Source organism: Chlamydotis macqueenii, chromosome Z, assembly GCF_036417535.1.
Source record: "Chlamydotis macqueenii isolate bChlMac1 chromosome Z, bChlMac1.mat, whole genome shotgun sequence".
In the NCBI taxonomy this organism is placed as follows: domain Eukaryota; kingdom Metazoa; phylum Chordata; class Aves; order Otidiformes; family Otididae; genus Chlamydotis; species Chlamydotis macqueenii.
This window is the reverse complement of record NC_141593.1, coordinates 30,350,910-30,368,870: the sequence shown is the minus strand read 5'-3', so window position 1 is coordinate 30,368,870 and position 17,961 is coordinate 30,350,910. Positions and strand designations below refer to the sequence as shown.

Sequence of the window (17,961 nt, the reverse complement as noted above, 5' to 3'; positions counted from 1 at the left end):
TCAGCATTTTGATCACTTTAAGTTACCAAAAATATTAACCAAGTATCTGTTTCTTGGATCAGTTCCTTGGGTACAATTAGGGGAGCCTTAAATGTTAAGCAAGGGTCGTGACTGGAGCTTTCAGGAGTTATTACATAACTAATATGAAATCCTTCAAATCATACATTTCTTTTGCAGAGGATCAAATTCCCAGAGGTTTCCCTACCATTGATATGGGCCCACAACTGAAGGTGGTTGAACGAACTCGTACAGCTACCATGCTATGTGCAGCCAGTGGCAATCCTGATCCGGAAATAACTTGGTTCAAAGATTTCTTACCTGTTGATACAAGCAACAACAATGGCCGCATCAAGCAGTTACGCTCAGGTAGGGTCTTGTTACTGTTTCCACTAACGCCCAGAGTTGTTCTCTCTCACCTTTTCTTTCTTTTCTTTCTCTTCCTTTTTTTAAAATTTTTTTATTTATAGGTAATAATTTCTCTTCCTCCTCTCTTTTCTATGTTACTGAGTGTGTTGTCCATGTCTGTGATGTTGTCATAGCCTTTTCTAGAGTCTGTCTCTATATGTTTTGCAGCTTCTGTTTACTCCACATTGCTCACTGCTGTGACTGTACTTTTTGATAATTTTTTTCTTTACTGCTTTTTGCAGTACTTGATGGATCCATTTTCTCCTCTTTCTTTCTTCTTTCCTTTTTATTTTTTTTAACAAATTTATTTCAACATTGGACTTCATTCAGAAATCGCAAGGAGTACCAATGGTTATATTCATCAAAACCAAAACCTGCATTAGACACTTCAGTTAAAATTTAAAATGTGTTTTGTGCTGTCTTTTCCACATTTGACTTCACCAAAGATTAGCCAGTTTGAACACATCTTCTTTCTTCTCACAAATACATAAAACACAATACTTTTTCCCTAGCACAATTATATCTTAAGAAGAAAATTAAAAAAAAAAAAAAAAGGAAAATAAATCCTTGGGTAATCTATGGAAAAAGTTTTTTTGCTGGTTGAGCATTTTTCCAACACATTTAGCCACAGTAGTGTGCGCCCACGCTAAAGCTTTATCAATCCTACATTTTCTGGATCTACAGAAGTCTGCTTTTGATGTAGAATCCAGCTTTTGCTGCTCTCTCTCTTTGCCCCTTGCGTCTCCCTAGCAGTTCTCTCACTCTTCTCCTGCCCTAGTTTACTCTTTTGCTCTCTTTAGATTTTTAAAACAAAAAACCTCTAAATTTATGCAGTTTAAAGTGTATCCCTAAATAAGATAATTGGGATATAATGAGCTTTTTTCTTTGGCAATTGTAGTAGCTATCGTTGTAGAATCTAAGTTGTTTAATCACGTGTCTTCCCAGAATTCTCAGCTTTTGACCTGTCCTGTGATGTTAAATCGTCTTGTTAACTGACTTTTTGCTTGTTGTCAGCAGAACTGTGTAAATTAACCTTGTTAATGTAAATTAAGAATTAATTTTTCACATGTGACATAGATGATTTAGTATATAAAGTTTTAATTGAAAACTTTGTACCAAATTATAAGGAATATAATAATATTTTTATGCTGTCTTTCTTCTCTCCGTATTTAAATCTCCAGAATCCATTGGTAAGTGCTTAGTTCTGAAGCGCACTTCACCCCCACTAATTTCCATATTCAGAATACTATGATTATTATGATTATGATTATTATTATATGATTACTATTATTATTCTTAAAATGCATGGCATGCATTTTACTAACAGTCAGTGTAGTCACCAGATCCCTATAGTGGCGCACACGCACACCTCCACAGAAATGTTGTCTTATCAGTCATAGCAACACCTAAAAGAAACAGTACACAAGTATCACATAGTTGTAGAAGAGTAAATGCCATAATCCAGCCTAATCTACAGTGTTTGTTTTGAGATAGCCTTCAGTGTATCCTCTTGTTATATATATATAGATTTATATATATATATATATTTAAATAGAATTTCCAATATTTTCCTAAACTGTGTCATAAGTACAGTATTATAGTTTCCTTTAAGTGTTTGAGGCATACTCGATATATAGCTAACCCTATATAACCAAACATCTAAGAACTCAGACGCTACTCTGAGAATGGCAATGCAGCCAATTGTAGCCTTTGCCCTTTGTGGTACGATGCAACTTGTTTTTATAACCTGATAATACTATCTTATATATTCCTGTTTTAACAGTACAGTAATTCAAGTTTCTCTTAAGACCTTATTTAATTCTGTAAATCTAATTTGATTCTTCTTCCAAAGCCCTAGCCTCCTTCTTCTCGTACTAATGCTTCTTCTTTCTAATCTTATTTGCATTCATATTATCCACCCAGGTGGTACACCAATAAGAGGTAAGAGTGCTGAACTAACGTTCACAGAATGATCTTACTCATTCTTTCTGTCCTTTCATCCCTCTCATCTTTGTCCTGGGTTTCTTTTTTTTTTTTAAGAGGAAAAAAAAAAAAAACCCAAACCCAAACCATAGAAATGTCCATCATCTGATTTATTTTTTTTCCTTTGTCCTGTTTGGTTATGATCAGTGACTCTCATATCGTGACCTTTCTTTCTGCACACTCCCTCTTCCTTTCCCTTTTTTGTTTGTTCATTGGAAAAAAAAAAAAAAAAAAGAAATGATAATTTGATTTGTGATATGCTTCAAAGAAAGCATATCCAGGTCTCCTGGCCATAGCCCAGTCACAGCGTACCATTTGTCCCTCTTTTTTTCTTTTTCTTCTTCTTCTTCTTTTTCTTCTTCTTCTTTTTCTTCTTTTTTTTTTCTCTTTTTTTTCCTTCCTCTTTTTTTTTTTTTGTCCAACTGGAGCAAAAAAAGATCATTTTTTTTCTTCCTTAGCTGTTCTTGTCCTGGACCAAAGCCAAGATGGTCGGGAGAACAGTAGCAGACATGCAGAAGACAACATGGACTATCTTCTTTTTATCTTATCTTTCATAAAAGGTTTTTATTTTTGTTCTTCTTCAATCCTTTTTTTTTCTTTTAACTTTGTAAAGTTGAAAATGATGTGTCCCCCCCTCTATAAAAATTACAGAAATAGTTTTTTTCCCTTTGTTGTTTTTTTTTTGTTGTTGTTGTTTTCTTGGAGTTCTGTCACCTCTGGATTTTTGGATCTTCTAATCTACAGGCTTTGGAAATGAAAGGTTGATGATTTATTATTCTTCATGGTATGTGGTATTGTTGGTTTTTGATACTCTGGCAAAACTGTTTACTTCTTTTGTAATTCTTTTGTATTTTTCTTGGGTTTTGTGACACCGCACTGCTAATCCCACTTGTGGATTTTGATGGGTGTCTTGGGGGGGGCCCTCCTATGGTCCTCAGCAGTGGTTGGTTGGTTCTTCCTTGTTGGTGTAGACCATGCTTTTTAACTTTTTTGTCTTCTAATTAAATTACTCTTTGTTTTTCAGCAAACGTACTTTAAGATTGTAAGTTGCGGAAAACTGTCTTTCTTTTCTTACCAATCTGCATGTCTTAAGGGAGTTTTGTTTCTTTAAAATAATATTTTGCTAATTATAAATGACTAATGCAGTTTCTTTTTTTTCACTTCAAGCAGCCTTTTTGTTGTTGCTGCACATTTTTTACTTTCTTCAGCAGAAGATTTCTTGAAGCCTGTCCTGCCTTTTTTACGAGTTCCACCTTTTGTGCTACTTTTGTTACTAGATCAAAACAATGAAATAAAAATTAAAAAAATATAATGACCCAACTACTTAATCTCTTTTGTTTTATTCAAAAGCCATTCTTCCTTGAAGCAGTTTCACCCATCTTCATTTTAATGGTTTAGGAAAGAGTATTGTTTAGAGAGGGGTTTTTTTTTGCCAAATGCAAATTGTTTTCCTGTGCTAGCTCTGATGATGTGAAAAAAATAATCTCTTTGTTTTTTTCATTGCATCATTTTCTGTCTGTGCACCTTAGCAAGAGAATGAACCGACGTTGAGTGGACCTTCGCATTCAAGCTTTTCATATTGTTAAGCGGTGTATTGCTATGGATATAAAAAGCCTTCTCTGACCGTCTCTTTGGCAATGTATTTTATATTCATACAGGTGCCCTCCAAATTGAACTGAGTGAAGAATCTGACCAAGGCAAATATGAGTGTGTTGCAACCAACAGCGCGGGTACACGCTATTCTGCCCCTGCCAATCTATATGTCAGAGGTAGGAATGACATAACCCTGGCATCCACTCTTCATTCAGGTTCAGGGCTAAGATACTCTCAGGATCTATACAGCTACCACTGTAATAATCAAAATGCCATGGTAAATGTGTCAGTCATAAAATTCATTTCAAAGTGTAGAGGAAAGGCTTGGGGTTTGTTTTGTTCTTTAAGGCACTCTTGAATCCAGTCTATCCTGTGGGTTAAGGTTTGTAAGTATATTTATATTTTTACATCTTGACTTCTTTTTTTTCTTGTGTTAAGTTAAATTGTGCTTTGCATTTATTTTCTTTTATTGGTTTTGTTTGGTTTTGCTTTTCTTTTCAAACTCTTGAGGTAACTGCTCGGTGTTCTACTAATCAGCTGAATGTAACTCCAACGCATTGAGGTGTATGCCTACCTGACCTCTGCTGCGTAATCGCAACGGAAAAGCTTCTAACTTTATAATATGTATGCAGAGCACAACTGTGTTTTCTTCTTTTCTATTTCTTCTTTATATATATGTATGTATATATATATTTACATATATTTAATGTAAGACTTGTTAGTGAAGTATAGTCCTTATAATGATAGTGATCAATTGGCTGTATTTTTTGAAGAAGTATCCTGTCTATATGACAGGTGTGATTAATAAGGAAACCATTATATTCCTCAGTGCAGTAGTAGAAATGGTAAATTTTTTTAACATATGAAAATATTCCTTTGGTTCAACGAGAAAAAACTGCTTTGTTTCTGTCAGTATTTCCAACGGCTAGTTGATTTAGCTTTCTATATAATAAAGCCTTTAACATACATACATACATATTTGTATATATATATATGTGTGTGTGTGTGTGTGTCTACAGTGTAAGGGGATGGGTGGGGGAAATAGGACTGAAAACATAAACAGCTGTAAACTTTACTGTAGGATGACCTTACCAAAAATACCTAGCTTGATTTTGAAATTTTTATTAGAGCTGATTTTTCGGTCAACCTGATGTGTTTTCGTATGGTGTGGCTCTTTTGGCTAATAAAAAAAAAAAAGAAAGGAAAACATTTCATAGTTGTGACATCCATAGAAAGTTATTTGATCTTTTTTTTTTTCTTTTTCTTCTCCTCCAACATACTGACTTTCCTGTACTGCATGAGGCATGTATACCTTTTTATCCAAAGGAAAATTTCAAAATTATGCTAGCTATTGTTTATAACACCGTTATAGCTGTGGAAAATGCTAACTTTTCAAGATGAGGTAGGAAGGTTTAATTAGAGCAAGTAGAGATGTTCAAGTAGCAGTTGAAAGCCTTGATATGGCCTTTTTACTCTCTCTGTGTTTCCCTTGTTTTTCTCCTTTCCTCATTTCATTGTGTTCTGCATCAAACCCCCTACATCCCTCAGAGCTGCGAGAAGGTTGGTGTGTTTTTTACTTTTTACCCACCTAACAAAACTATTAATTAAACCAATAACAAAGAATACAAATGAAATGAATGTAGCTGCATTGTGGCATTTTTTAAGTTAATGTTATGTTTAAGCAGAGAATGCCCTGGTCATGGCTTTTGATGGGTGCTGGTATCTAACTGTTGTGCATGATAAGAGAGAATGAGCCTGGATGCATGGCAACCTTTTTAGCTTTAACACTAACGTCTAGTAAACTTGGTCAGTGTTCCTGCTTTTTCTTCCCTTTTGATTTCTTTTTTATACTGATGCCTGCTTTTCAAGGAATGGTTTCAGCAACTGCTTTTCTAAACAGCCCGCGCATGAAGACTAAACTCTCCTTTGTCTATAAGGATTGTGTTCAATACAAGAAATTCCTCATTGCCTGCCGCTTGCTTTGTGTGGCCTCTGTGAACTGGCCGCTGACGGATGTTTTGCTCTCTGCTTGTTCCCCTTCTGCCTGTCATTCACTCATGAGGCCATTGCAGTAAGCCCCTTCTGGATCCGTAGAAGATCACAGAAATTTAATCAAACCCAGTGGAAAGGTTTTGGACTAATACAGTTTTCATTATTTTTTTGAAACTCACTCATAGCCTTTTATTTTACTTTTTTTTTGCTGAATTAAAACTGCCTTAATGATTAGCCTCTATTAAACCCAAATAAATACATTTTCAAGTACACTATCCAATGAAAGGCCTAAATACAAACCTACCTCTCTCAGCTACCTCTCTCTCTTCCACCTCCCCCACACATATGCACACCACTGAGAATATTTGAAGCAGGAACACTGATCTGTTATTGCCTGGTAATTTTCTCGGTGTTGTGTTTGCTTAAATATTAACTGCTCTGTTAGTGAAATGTCCTGCTGTGTATTTGAGGTTGCCATTCCTTGCTATCAATACAGAAATGTCTAATATTATCGACCCTTATAGCTTATTTTGCTTTCCCTTAACTGTGAGCATAGTGGAATCCTGAATGTTAAATGTTCTGCTGTTTTCCCAGTGGCCCTTCCTAACAGTTGCTTTTTAACCACCTAAACTTAATCTAATTTCCTCCTCCCTCAAACTCTATGCTCCTCTTAAACTCTTGTATCTGTCAGCCTATCCTATCCCCATCTCTTTCAAGTTTTCTTTCCTCACCCAGTGTGTTTTCTTTTTGAGTTCTTTTTCTTTCTGCAGTTTTTACTCAGACATTTCCCTAAGCATGATTCTCTATTGAGTCTGTCATTTGCTCGCTTGCATGACCAAATCCAGTACTTTATACTGGCTTTGCCTAATTTCTTTCTGTGACTATATATATATGTATTTATATATGTATATGTCTATATATGTATATATATGTGCATATATATATATTTGTATCTGTGTGTAACTATGTATATTTTTTTCTATGTTTGTTTCAGTGTTAGTGTGAGGTCTTGAGGCTGCATCTACTTTGAGTCTGAAAGCAAATGAAATTGCACTTTCAATGTGCTGTAGGCAATGTGTTCCAGGACTGTGATGTGACAATGTGGCCTAGCACATTTATTCACATCAACTGGAAGAACACAGCATTGAAGTTGGTTTTGGTAATCAACTCAAGCATGCTGTTGACCTTCCAGTTTTCTTAATGTGCATATATATATATGTATGGGCATATAAATGCATATATATATGTGCGTGTGTGTGTGTGCGCGGGCGTGTGCGTGTGTATATCTTTTGCATGGTGTTTGTGTATCGTTAGTATGTAGTTAGCTAACTGTGGAGCCCTAATAGGTCTGAATCAGCCTTTGTATGAATGTGCCTAATGATATCCTCAAGTAAATATAGAATAATTCACATTGTGTGCAGACAAAATTCTTGTTTAGTCTCATATGTTTTTTATACATATTTTCTGGCAGATCAGCATAACACGTTAAAACATTAAATTGTGTCTGTACACTGCATGTAGTCCGTATGCAAGACTCAGTTTCTTTTTTTGTATATGTTATTACGTTTTTTTGTGTTTTGTTCCAGTTCGACGGGTCCCACCGAGGTTCTCTATCCCCCCCACCAATCATGAGATCATGCCTGGCGGGAGTGTAAATATCACATGTGTTGCGGTGGGGTCACCAATGCCATACGTGAAATGGATGCTAGGAGCAGAAGATTTGACACCTGAGGATGATATGCCAATAGGGAGGAACGTCCTTGAGCTTAATGATGTCAGGCAGTCTGCAAACTATACTTGTGTTGCTATGTCTACCCTTGGTGTTATAGAAGCAATAGCGCAGATTACTGTCAAAGGTATATCCCAAGCACATCTGTCTGAACATAGTTCAATCTTTTCTTTTGTTCATTGCCATATTCTGAGCAAAGATATTGCACCGAAAGAGCTCCCAGCCTTCGTTTCAAGTAAATAAAGGATCTTATAATCCTGTATAGACTTTTCAACAGCAGGAACTTTTAAGAACCTTTAAGTAGTTTGATTTTTAGAGTTACTGGATATCCAAGTATCATGTTCACTGAGTAACTGGAAACTAGAGGTTCCAAAAATATCTGAAATTTAAACTGTAATGGTGCACTGTCTGTCTGTGAGATTCCTCTTCTACCTATGTTTACGAGATCCATTACAAAAGTCAGTATCATTAATTTATATCAAATAAACCTGACAGTACAAAACTTCCATGTTTTCTGATAAATTTCTGGAGTAAATCATAATTTCCAAAAGCTTGCTCAGAACAGATCACACCTTCTTTCTATTCAAGTCTTCCTGGTTTTTTTTGTTGTTGTTGTTTTGTTTGGTTTTTAAGCTTCTTGTTGTAATAATTAATGTCTACTGTTACATAGAGCTAACTGTCTTTTTTGTCATTTATTTTAAGCCTTACCAAAACCTCCTGGAACACCTGTGGTGACAGAAAGCACAGCAACAAGCATAACATTGACTTGGGATTCTGGAAATCCTGATCCAGTTTCTTACTATATAATACAACACAAGCCTAAAAACTCTGAGGAGCCATATAAAGAAATTGATGGGGTGGCTACAACACGCTATAGTGTGGCTGGCCTAAGCCCATATTCAGAGTATGAATTTCGAGTAGTTGCTGTAAATAACATTGGGCGAGGGCCACCCAGTGAGCCTGTGTCAACAAGGACTTCAGAGCAAGCACCTTCAAGTGCACCACGCAACGTGCAGGCTCGTATGTTGAGCTCTACCACTATTTTGGTACAGTGGGAAGAACCTGAGGAACCTAATGGACAAATACAAGGTTACAGAGTTTATTACACCATGGACCCCACTCAGCATGTCAACAGCTGGATGAAGCACAATGTCGCTGACAGCCATATTACCACTATAGGGAATTTGGTACCCCAGAAAACATACTCTGTGAAGGTTCTTGCTTTTACTTCTGTTGGGGATGGACCACTTTCTAGTGACATTCAGGTCATCACTCAAACAGGAGGTAAGCTATCGATGAACAAAGTTTGTGTGAAAACATTAAATACATGCAGAAATTTTGCAAAGAGAGAATTTCAGTTTAAAATGTTGAAAAAAAATGTCTCTCCAGGGTAGCCAGTTTATTCAGACAGTTTTTGCAGATAACCTTTTCTAAATTCCACAGTGCAAATTATCACTGAGGAGTGGAAATTATCCCCCCATACTTTCATTTTGTTTTTCATCAATCTCAAGAAGTTTAACTGAAGTTTAACTGCCATCTTAGGGAAACTGTCATTCTGAAGGTAGCTAAATGTTATGGCTTCTATTTGGCAGTGCTCTGTGCACCAGAAGTGTTTGTCAAGTATTCTTCACAACTTTCTTTGAGGAGTTACCTATGTTGGTGGGTTTTTTTAGGAGGCATGTGTTTCCCTCATGCTGCACCGCTCCTGTGAATCTTGCTTTTAGAAATTTAAAGTGTGTGTGTACTGCTTGTATTTTAAAATGGTTCATAAGGTTCTACAAACATACAAAACATGAAAGCTTTAAAAAAAATAACAAACCTTTGTGTAGGTTCAAGCAAGTAGTTCTGTACACTTCGAATTTATAAATCAAATCCAACCAGCCTCTACAAAGTGTGTACCACAAGGTCACCATTTTCTTGTTGTGCATTTACAGTTAGGTTGCTTTGTTTCTGTACAGGAGTTTTAGGTCCATGAATTAGTTTTATCAGAAGAGGACAAAGAAGTATAGTGAAAAACATTGCAGCGATTTTACGAAATCAAAAGTGAGAAGCTCTGGTAAAGCTACACTGCAGAAGGTGTTTTATTGTAGCAATACGAGATAAAAGCTCCCTTTGTCTAGCAGTTTAGAGAAAGCTGTATGAAGTATTACTGTAGGTGAGTGATTGCCTAGAAATATTATGCAATACTACTTGAATTTTTTAGTGCTGGAAATTTTCCTGTTAAAGAATTTAGCACCCCTCAAATTCTTAAGAAACATATCTCTAAAATGTAACTGAAGACAGTTATGTTTCATCCACTTTTTACTTCTGCGTTTTACCAACATGCGTTTAACAAAGAACAGAAATTGAATTATTGTCCTGGAACCTTTCTAAGTGTTGCATTACACAAAGGTCTAGGTGTTACCTTGTGCAGTATCTCAGCTAAAAAGTTACTGAATTAACTGTTTTAGAAGACCTTCTAGTGGTATGTTAAAATGTGTCTGTGTGCACATGCAAATGTAAATATGTACGCCATCACTTAATTTTGACAGTTGTTAACATTTTTCAGGGACTAGTTTTTATATTGACACCTGATTTCTTTTTGAACCCATGTGCAAAAAGCTTTTAAAGAAGGTTTAGTGAGCCTCTCAACTGTATTTTCACTTGTAATTGTAAACCTTTTAGATTAGCAAGAGTTTTGTCACTGCTTTTCCAGAGAAGGATGAAGCAATCAAAATAATGAGCACTGAGGCTGAACTGGACTGGCCCAAGTTACATTACTTGCTGCGGTCACTTTGGAAAAGCTCTGTTTATTAAAACCTTTGTAGAACTTGCCGTTAAACATGCCTGTCTTGTTTCCAATTACTGTTGCAATCTGAAAAAATTATGACAGTGTTAACAGTGCAGGAAAGATTCTCAGCATATGTTTTCCACTTCGTTACAGAGTTAACTTGACATTGTTTACTTGTGACTATGTTAAAAATCAAAAGAAAACAAAAATATGTCATACAGGAGGCATTTTTAAGCACTGACACTTGTGCTTGAACTACGAACATTTTAAGTCGTAGAAGAGAAATATCTAAGAAAGTCTAGTGCAGTTCTCCCATTCAGGATATGTTTAAATACTAAGCTTCTCCCATGTTTCTATCCAGCAGTTTCTCTCCAGCACTGCAGAATAAAGTGCCTCCTTGCCCTTCTCTTCCAGATTTGCTATAATCTAAATCTGAATATGATTGTTTTGGTGAAGTCTTTCTCAAGCTGAAACTCATCCAAATAAATAGAGTGAATTATTAAGTGCCATTTAGAAACAGCAGAAATTGATTTAATAGGAACATATGTAAAAAAGTAAAAAAAAGAAATGAGATGGTGATTTACATTTTGATTGATTTTTTTTTTCTTGTTTGAAACAAATAAGCTTATCATTATGAACATGTAGCTTAACCCTTATGCTTACTTAGAGTATATATACAACAAAACATGATTAGCAGCTGTGACTTACAGGCTCTGTTAGCTTGGTTTCCTTCAAGCTTTCCTCCCTTATGTGTATTCTGATCTTTGGAGACAGAGTATAAAAAATGTATAAGTTGTTTTTAAAAAGCCTATTTACAAGAATCTGTGCTTTCTTAGTACAACAGAATTGTTCTTTTGAAATGGCTGTATGAGTAGCTTTTCACTTTGCAGATCAGCCAAAACTGTTCTAATACTGAAAATTAGCTTTGTAATTAAAATATTACCTAATATTACCATGTAGTTGGAGGGGAAGAGAAGAAAGCATTTTTCAGACAATCGAACATTGAAAAAAATAAAATTTTATGTTCAATTTTGTGTTTCATTATTCTACTTAAGCATTTTAAGGAAAAGCCATGTCCTATTGCTCAGTTGTTTTCAGCAGTGTTTTCTTTACTGTAAAAGGACACTGTTTTAAAAAATTAAGTGATGAGAAAACAGCTGTAGAGTTGAGCCTTTTGAATAAGGGAAGATAGCTATGCCTAAGAAAGTAATTATCCTGCATTTTTTATTTGATTCTACTGAGGATGGTGTCAGGATCAGTATATTATTTAGGTGAATTGACTTATTAACACCAAATTTTAAATAAAGAAGTATCTGTATAAGCTTTAGTGTGATACTTCTTGTCCTTTTTCTTTACTTCACTAGAAAACAAAAGCTCTGCTGGTTTGTCTCCATTTCGCTGCCCAGGACACACTCCATACCTATCTTCTCATATTTTCTTTCTTTGCTTAAACTGGCCAGAAGTACCCATATTCTCAGAGCGACATACTTTAACCTGTGTATACAGGAAAATTCTTAAGCTTTAAACTGCATGTCTGGGTTTAGTTTGGTTTGACTTGGTTCAGTTTGGTTTTTAACGTGCAAAGAAAAGATACCTACTGAAGGAATTAAGAGAATTCTATTTTTATTCTGAGTTTAGGTAGAAAGAGGGGAGAGTGAGAGATACACAAGGTGGATTACTGGAGAAAGAGAGAGAAAATATTCTGGAAAATGAATGTGAACCTGTAAAGATATGCTTCTTTAGACAAGAATTTAGACTATAAAACATATTCTTAATTTTAAACCAAAGATTGGCAGTGGTTTGAAGGCTAAGGGCTGTTATGTTTATAAAAGGCTAATCTTTTGAGCATATGGAAAAGAACTGTAATGAGAAAATCAAATATCTGACTTGCAGGGCACATATACGGTGCCTTGGCTTAAGGGAAATGATTTAATGGTTCTGGAGTTCTTATTGTAAAATATTACAAATTCAGAGAAAGGGAATCTGTGGCGTGGGAGTACAGTTCTGTGTTGTAGCAAGCTAGCTACTTTGCCAGACTTCGATTTTTTTTTCTTGTGAACGCATGAACAGGGACACCTCATGACTTTGAAACTCCACAGTACTAGTCTCCTAATGAAGCATTTTGTGGAAATGGGTTTCCACAAGGGAAGTGTTGAGAGCATGCAGCTTGAAACTCAGCCATGATGCCAGGACGCAGGTGGAAGAACAATTTGGAGCTGAGGTGGGGTGCAGGATGGTTTTTAAGTGACAAAATTCCTCCTAAGGAACATTTCTGGTTGGGTAGAAAAGAATACTTCAGCTTGTGAATAACCCCTCTGCTCTCAAAGCACAGTTAACTTCTGTTAAGTGCCTCAGTTTCTGTGCTTACTTCATTTAAATGCTAATATGATGAGATCAATATTGAGGATCTTACCCTCATACAGTGATTTTTCTAGCTTTTAATCTCCCTTTCTTTCTTCTGGTTAGAAAACCAAATACAGTATGGATATGGGATTTTGTTTTTAAAAATATGCAGGTTTTCTAGTCCAGAATTCTGATTTTTGCAAATATGTGGACACATTACTTTTGTCGCTGAACTTAGGAACGGAAGAATGCAGCTTGAAGTAATTTTAAGACAATTCTACTGCTCCACTGTAGAAATACAGTGTAGACAGAATTAGTCTGAAGAATAATTCACCTCTTCACTGTATTCTGTAGTCATTTAGAGAAAACTATGCAAACTCTGTCTTTAAGATTGACCAATATGTTTATTTTATTCTGTGGGCTCCCTCAGTGTCAGTTGCACATATTATTTTAAGAAAGGGAATTATGGATTTCTGGTTATTTTTCATGAAATGTGCTATGCTTTTTGGATGTTAAAAATATATTGTGGTTAATTATTATGAACGCTGTGGTTCTGTGCTTGATACTGCAGAACTGCAAGCCTCAGCTATCTTCAGACTCATTTCAAGAGTTTATTTCTGTTGTAGCAGATTGATAGAGGGAGGGCAGGATGCATACATAGTTAGTACGTTACCCATTTTATTTTGTAATTATATTCTATGACAATTTGGTACTCCACATAGTTCAAGTGTTATTTTACAAAACAAAAACTCTGGAACACATTAACTCTTTAGTTGTAAGAGCTTCTCTGTGGAGATTCATACTTCTTCCAGAGCAAGCACAAACATGAAATCTTGGTGCCTTACAGTTTCCAACTGATTGTAAAGTCTCTTTATCAATCTGTTATCCTCTGCAAAACTGATTCCTAATTGAACTGATTGAGGTTTAATGTAGCTATGAATTTCACAGTAGCAATGTCATGGGGCCCTTTCTAGCCTGGAGACTCTCCTCTCTTTCCAGCAACACTTGCAAACCCAGTATAGCTCTGGAGTGTTTTTCTGGTTACCTCAGACAGCTGAGGAGTTCTGTAAGGAAATAAAGTGCCTTTCAGATTTGAGATCTCATTTTCTGATTATATTCTGGCACTTGGTTCAAGGATAGACGTAGAACCACTTACGCAGGACAAGGTCCAGCAATCTGTGCTTATTTCTGATTATCCAGGAATAAATATGGAGGACTAGGCAAGCAAAGGTGTAGCAGTTGGCATGAAGTTTTGAAAAGAGTAATTGTGAACTTTGTTCCTTGTTTTATCACTGCATTGTAGCATTTCATCATGTGTACTACTTAAGTTATGTCATGTTTACAAGCAAGAAATAAGAAGAGGTGCACAGGGAAGTAACGGGTTTTAATGTACATTTGTAGAGCACATTGACCTCAAAGCAGAAAAAAAAACAGAAAAGACAATGTTGAGGGAAAGCTCATGCAAAAAGATTCCATGACCATGTACAGCACTGACATGGAAAGTTAGATTTGATGTGTGTAATTAAAAACATTTCAGCAAGAGTATGAAGTCCACTCACATAGATTTTCCAGTTTCCCTAGATTTTTTTCCATCTCTGAAGTAGACTTTAAAATAGAGGGAGGTAGATTTAGATTGGATATTAGGAAATAATTTTTTACAATGTGAGTTGTAGAACACTGGAACAGGTTGCCCAGAGAGGTGGTGGAAGACCATCCCTGGAAACATTCAAGGCCAGGCTGGATGAGGCTCTGAGCACCCTAATATAGTTGGGCATTTCCCTGCTCCTTGCAGGGGGGTTGGACTAGATGACCTTTGAAGGTCTCTTCCAACTCTAACCATTCTGTGATTCTATGACTGAAGGAGACCAATTCCATCTGTCAGCTCCTCCAGCTTGGCTTAGTTTCCACATGCCACTGAAGAATTTTTTGAACAGATGTTGTATGTTGTAGGCATAAATCCTAAATATTTTTAAAGTTATTGTTCCGCTCTCGTATCTGGTACTTTTCCTTTGGCTTATGCCTTGGGTTCCCTCCCAGAGCTTATCAGCAATACAGTTTGTTTTGTTTCTGTTATTTTGGTTTTGTTTTCTTTCTTCCCTGTTGCCTCTTTCTTCTGCCAGTGTTTTCATCTTCAGAGTTGCCTAACTGTGATGGGAGACTAGATTTTGCAGTAAGATATTATTTTGACAAACAGCATTTGGGAAAGTCCAATTAACCATCAACTTGTCGTATAACACTATAGAGAATTGCAGACCTAAGACCATAAAGGGTTTTTCTGAGTTGAATACTTGGAGGACGAGGGTCTTAAAACATGCAGAGAGACAGGAAATACCCTTTGTTCACCATCTACTGAAATATTTATCATAACAGATGGTACTAGTCTTCATATGGGTCACTTGGCTGGTCCTTAACTATTAGTGCCTGACTGTGTCCTACAGTTCATGTATCCATATATTAAGCGTAGATCATAGCATCACAGGATGATTCAGGTGGGTAGAGTGATCTTCTGGGGAGGTCTCTAGCCCCTGCCCAGAGCAGGCTCAGCTGTGAGATCAGACCAGATGGCTCAGGGCTTCAGCCAGTTGAGGTGTAAAACCCCCACAAGGCTGGATATGGTCCAACCTCCCTGAGCCTGGGCTCCACCACTGGGCTGTCCTCATGGGAAAAAGGCTTCTCCTCATCTCCAGCCTGAGCTTCTCGTGTTTCAGCTTTTGCTGTTGTCTCTTGCCCTCCTGCCATGCACAGCTGTGAAGAGCCTGTCTGCATCTACTCCATCCCTTCCATCAGTGCCAGGGATACTAGTGGGTGCCCTCAAAGCTATCCCTTCTCCCAGCTGAACCAGCCGCAGTCCTGCAGCCTCTCTTCGCGGAGCAAGGGCCCCAGCACAGAGCCTTCTTCCTGATGCCCAAAACCAGATGCAGTACCCAAACACAGTCTGACAGACACTGAGCAGAGGAGGTAATCCCTGCCCTGCCCTGGCTCTTGGGACCATCTTCTGCTCACAGCACTCCAGGCACTGCTGGCCCTTGTTGGTACCTGGGCACACATCTGACCCTGGCTCAGCTTGCTGCATGCTAGGACCCAAGGCCATCCCCGGAACCAGCTCCCTGGCCCCATCAGCCCTAGCCCACATCCCTGCAGGGCTCTGCTTTCCCTGGACAAGGCTTGTTGAACTTCATGGGGAGACATTGGCCTATTCCTTCCTGCTCTCCAACTCCCTCTTAACAGCTGCCTGGCCCTTTAGTGTGTCAACTGGTCCCCCTCAGCTTGATGTCACCTGCAAACCTGGAACGTGTGCCCTCCATCCCCACCTCCAGGTCACTGATAGAGATGTCAAACACAAGATAGATAGCATGGCACCGTGTTCTGGTTTTGTTAGTGAGGGGGGGGGCCTAAGGTGGTAGCTTCTGTAGGAAACTGCTAGAAGTCGCTCCCCTTTGTTCAGTGGACTCGGCCAGGCCTAGGGCGGACCCGCTGCTGGCCAAGGCCGAGCCAATTGGTAGCAGAATGTCCCGTGATAACGCCTCTGCGATAACGTATTTAAGTAGCGGAAAACAGGAAAAAGAGGAGGAGAAGATGTGAAGCAGCTGAGCGGGGGGCAGAGAGGGGGAGGCGCGAGCCTCATGGGCCTTGCAGGCCTCACCCTCTGGCCTCCCGCCGGGCAGCCGACTGGGCCCAACTCGGCCCGGCCTGGCTGCAGGAAGTGGAGAGGAGATGAGAAGTGAATAAGATGTAAAAAGGATCCTGAGAGGCATCTGCCAGCCTGTTGTGAGGAACGGCTGCAGACGCCAAGGTCAGTGAAGAAGGAGGGGGAGGAGTAATGTGGCTCCTGGCCAAGATTCCTCTGCAACTTGTGGTGAAGACCATGGTGGAGCAGGTTGTCCCCCTGCAGCCCATGGAGGTCCACGGAGGGGCAGAGATCCACCTGCAGCCCGTGGAGGACCCCACGCCGGAGCAGGTGGAGGCCTGAAGGAGGCTGTGGCCCATGGAGGGCCCGCTGGGACAGCTGTTCTAGAGGCACTGCACCCCGTGGAAGAGATGACCCACGCCGGAGCAGTTTCACGAAGGACTGTGGCCCGTGGGAGGGACCCCACGCTGGAGCAGAGGAGGAATGTGAGGAGTTCTTCCCCCGACGATGATACAGCGGCGTAAAAACAACGCGTGATGAACTGACCGCGACCCCCATTCCCTTTTCCCCCCCCGTGCCGCTCGGGAGGGAAAGGTAGTAGAGATAATGCTAAGCCCGGGAAGAGGGAGGGGTGGGGGGAGGTTATCTTGTTCCCTGTCTCATTCTCCTGCTAATTTTAGAAATAAATGAATAGTTTTCCCCAAGTCGAGTCTGTTTTGCCCGTGACGGTAACTTTAAGGATTTCTCCCCGTCCTTATCTCAAACCTTGAGCCATTTTTCTTATATCATCTCCTCCTATTCTCTCGGAGGGTGGGGGGAGTGAGAGAGAGACTGCGTAGTCTGGTCCCGATCGGGGCTGAACTACGACACACCGGTAACATAAGCTGCTGTTTGATCTTACATGAGCAGGCAAAGGTGATTTTGTAACTCCAACCATGCTGCTCAGTTACTTTGCGAAAAAAAAAAATTTTGCTAGCCTTTGATACACATTGAAACAAATGACTTTTTTCCACAGGTTGGTTGTAGCAGTTTTTATTTTTTTTTTTGTCAGATGAAGCAAACAAAATGCCTATAGCCAGGTGCACACCTTAGTTTCATGAGATCATTTGGAACAACCTGTGGCAAAAATAAAAACTTCCAAATACCTGCCTAAACTCCAGATCATCTTATTAATTTTTGGCAAGCCTGCAGTGGGGCTGCACATCTACTTTAAGTTGTGTTCAACAGAAGCCAAATCTGCAGCTGTTTAACAGGAGTGTTAAATTCAGGAGTGTTTTGAAGCAGCTAACCTAAAAACTTGTAGTGTTCACCTAGTAAATGCATTTATACAACTATACTATAGATTTGCCAAGTTAAAGTTTGATCTAGTGGTATTTCAGAATCTGTTGCAAAGTTAGGAATTATCAAGTTATCCCACTCTCTCCCTCTTAGTTTCAAATCCATTCAATTTTAAAAGCATAAAATTAGAAGCATTTCTGCCAAAAAGGCTTTGTTGATATTTCCTATAATTGCTCCCTG

General features: G+C 38.4%; 1 protein-coding gene across 1 annotated transcript in view; it reads left to right on the top strand.

Moving 5' to 3' along the window:
* PTPRD (protein tyrosine phosphatase receptor type D) overlaps positions 1-17,961 on the top strand; it is a 371,958-nt gene that overhangs the window by 227,217 nt on the left and 126,780 nt on the right. The window contains exons 5-11 of the mRNA XM_086770018.1: positions 178-366; positions 1,587-1,595; positions 2,329-2,346; positions 4,047-4,157; positions 5,530-5,541; positions 7,560-7,829; positions 8,405-8,986. Of these exons, the coding sequence (XP_086626144.1) occupies positions 178-366; positions 1,587-1,595; positions 2,329-2,346; positions 4,047-4,157; positions 5,530-5,541; positions 7,560-7,829; positions 8,405-8,986 (1,191 nt within the window). The remainder of the gene's footprint in view (positions 1-177; positions 367-1,586; positions 1,596-2,328; positions 2,347-4,046; positions 4,158-5,529; positions 5,542-7,559; positions 7,830-8,404; positions 8,987-17,961) is intronic.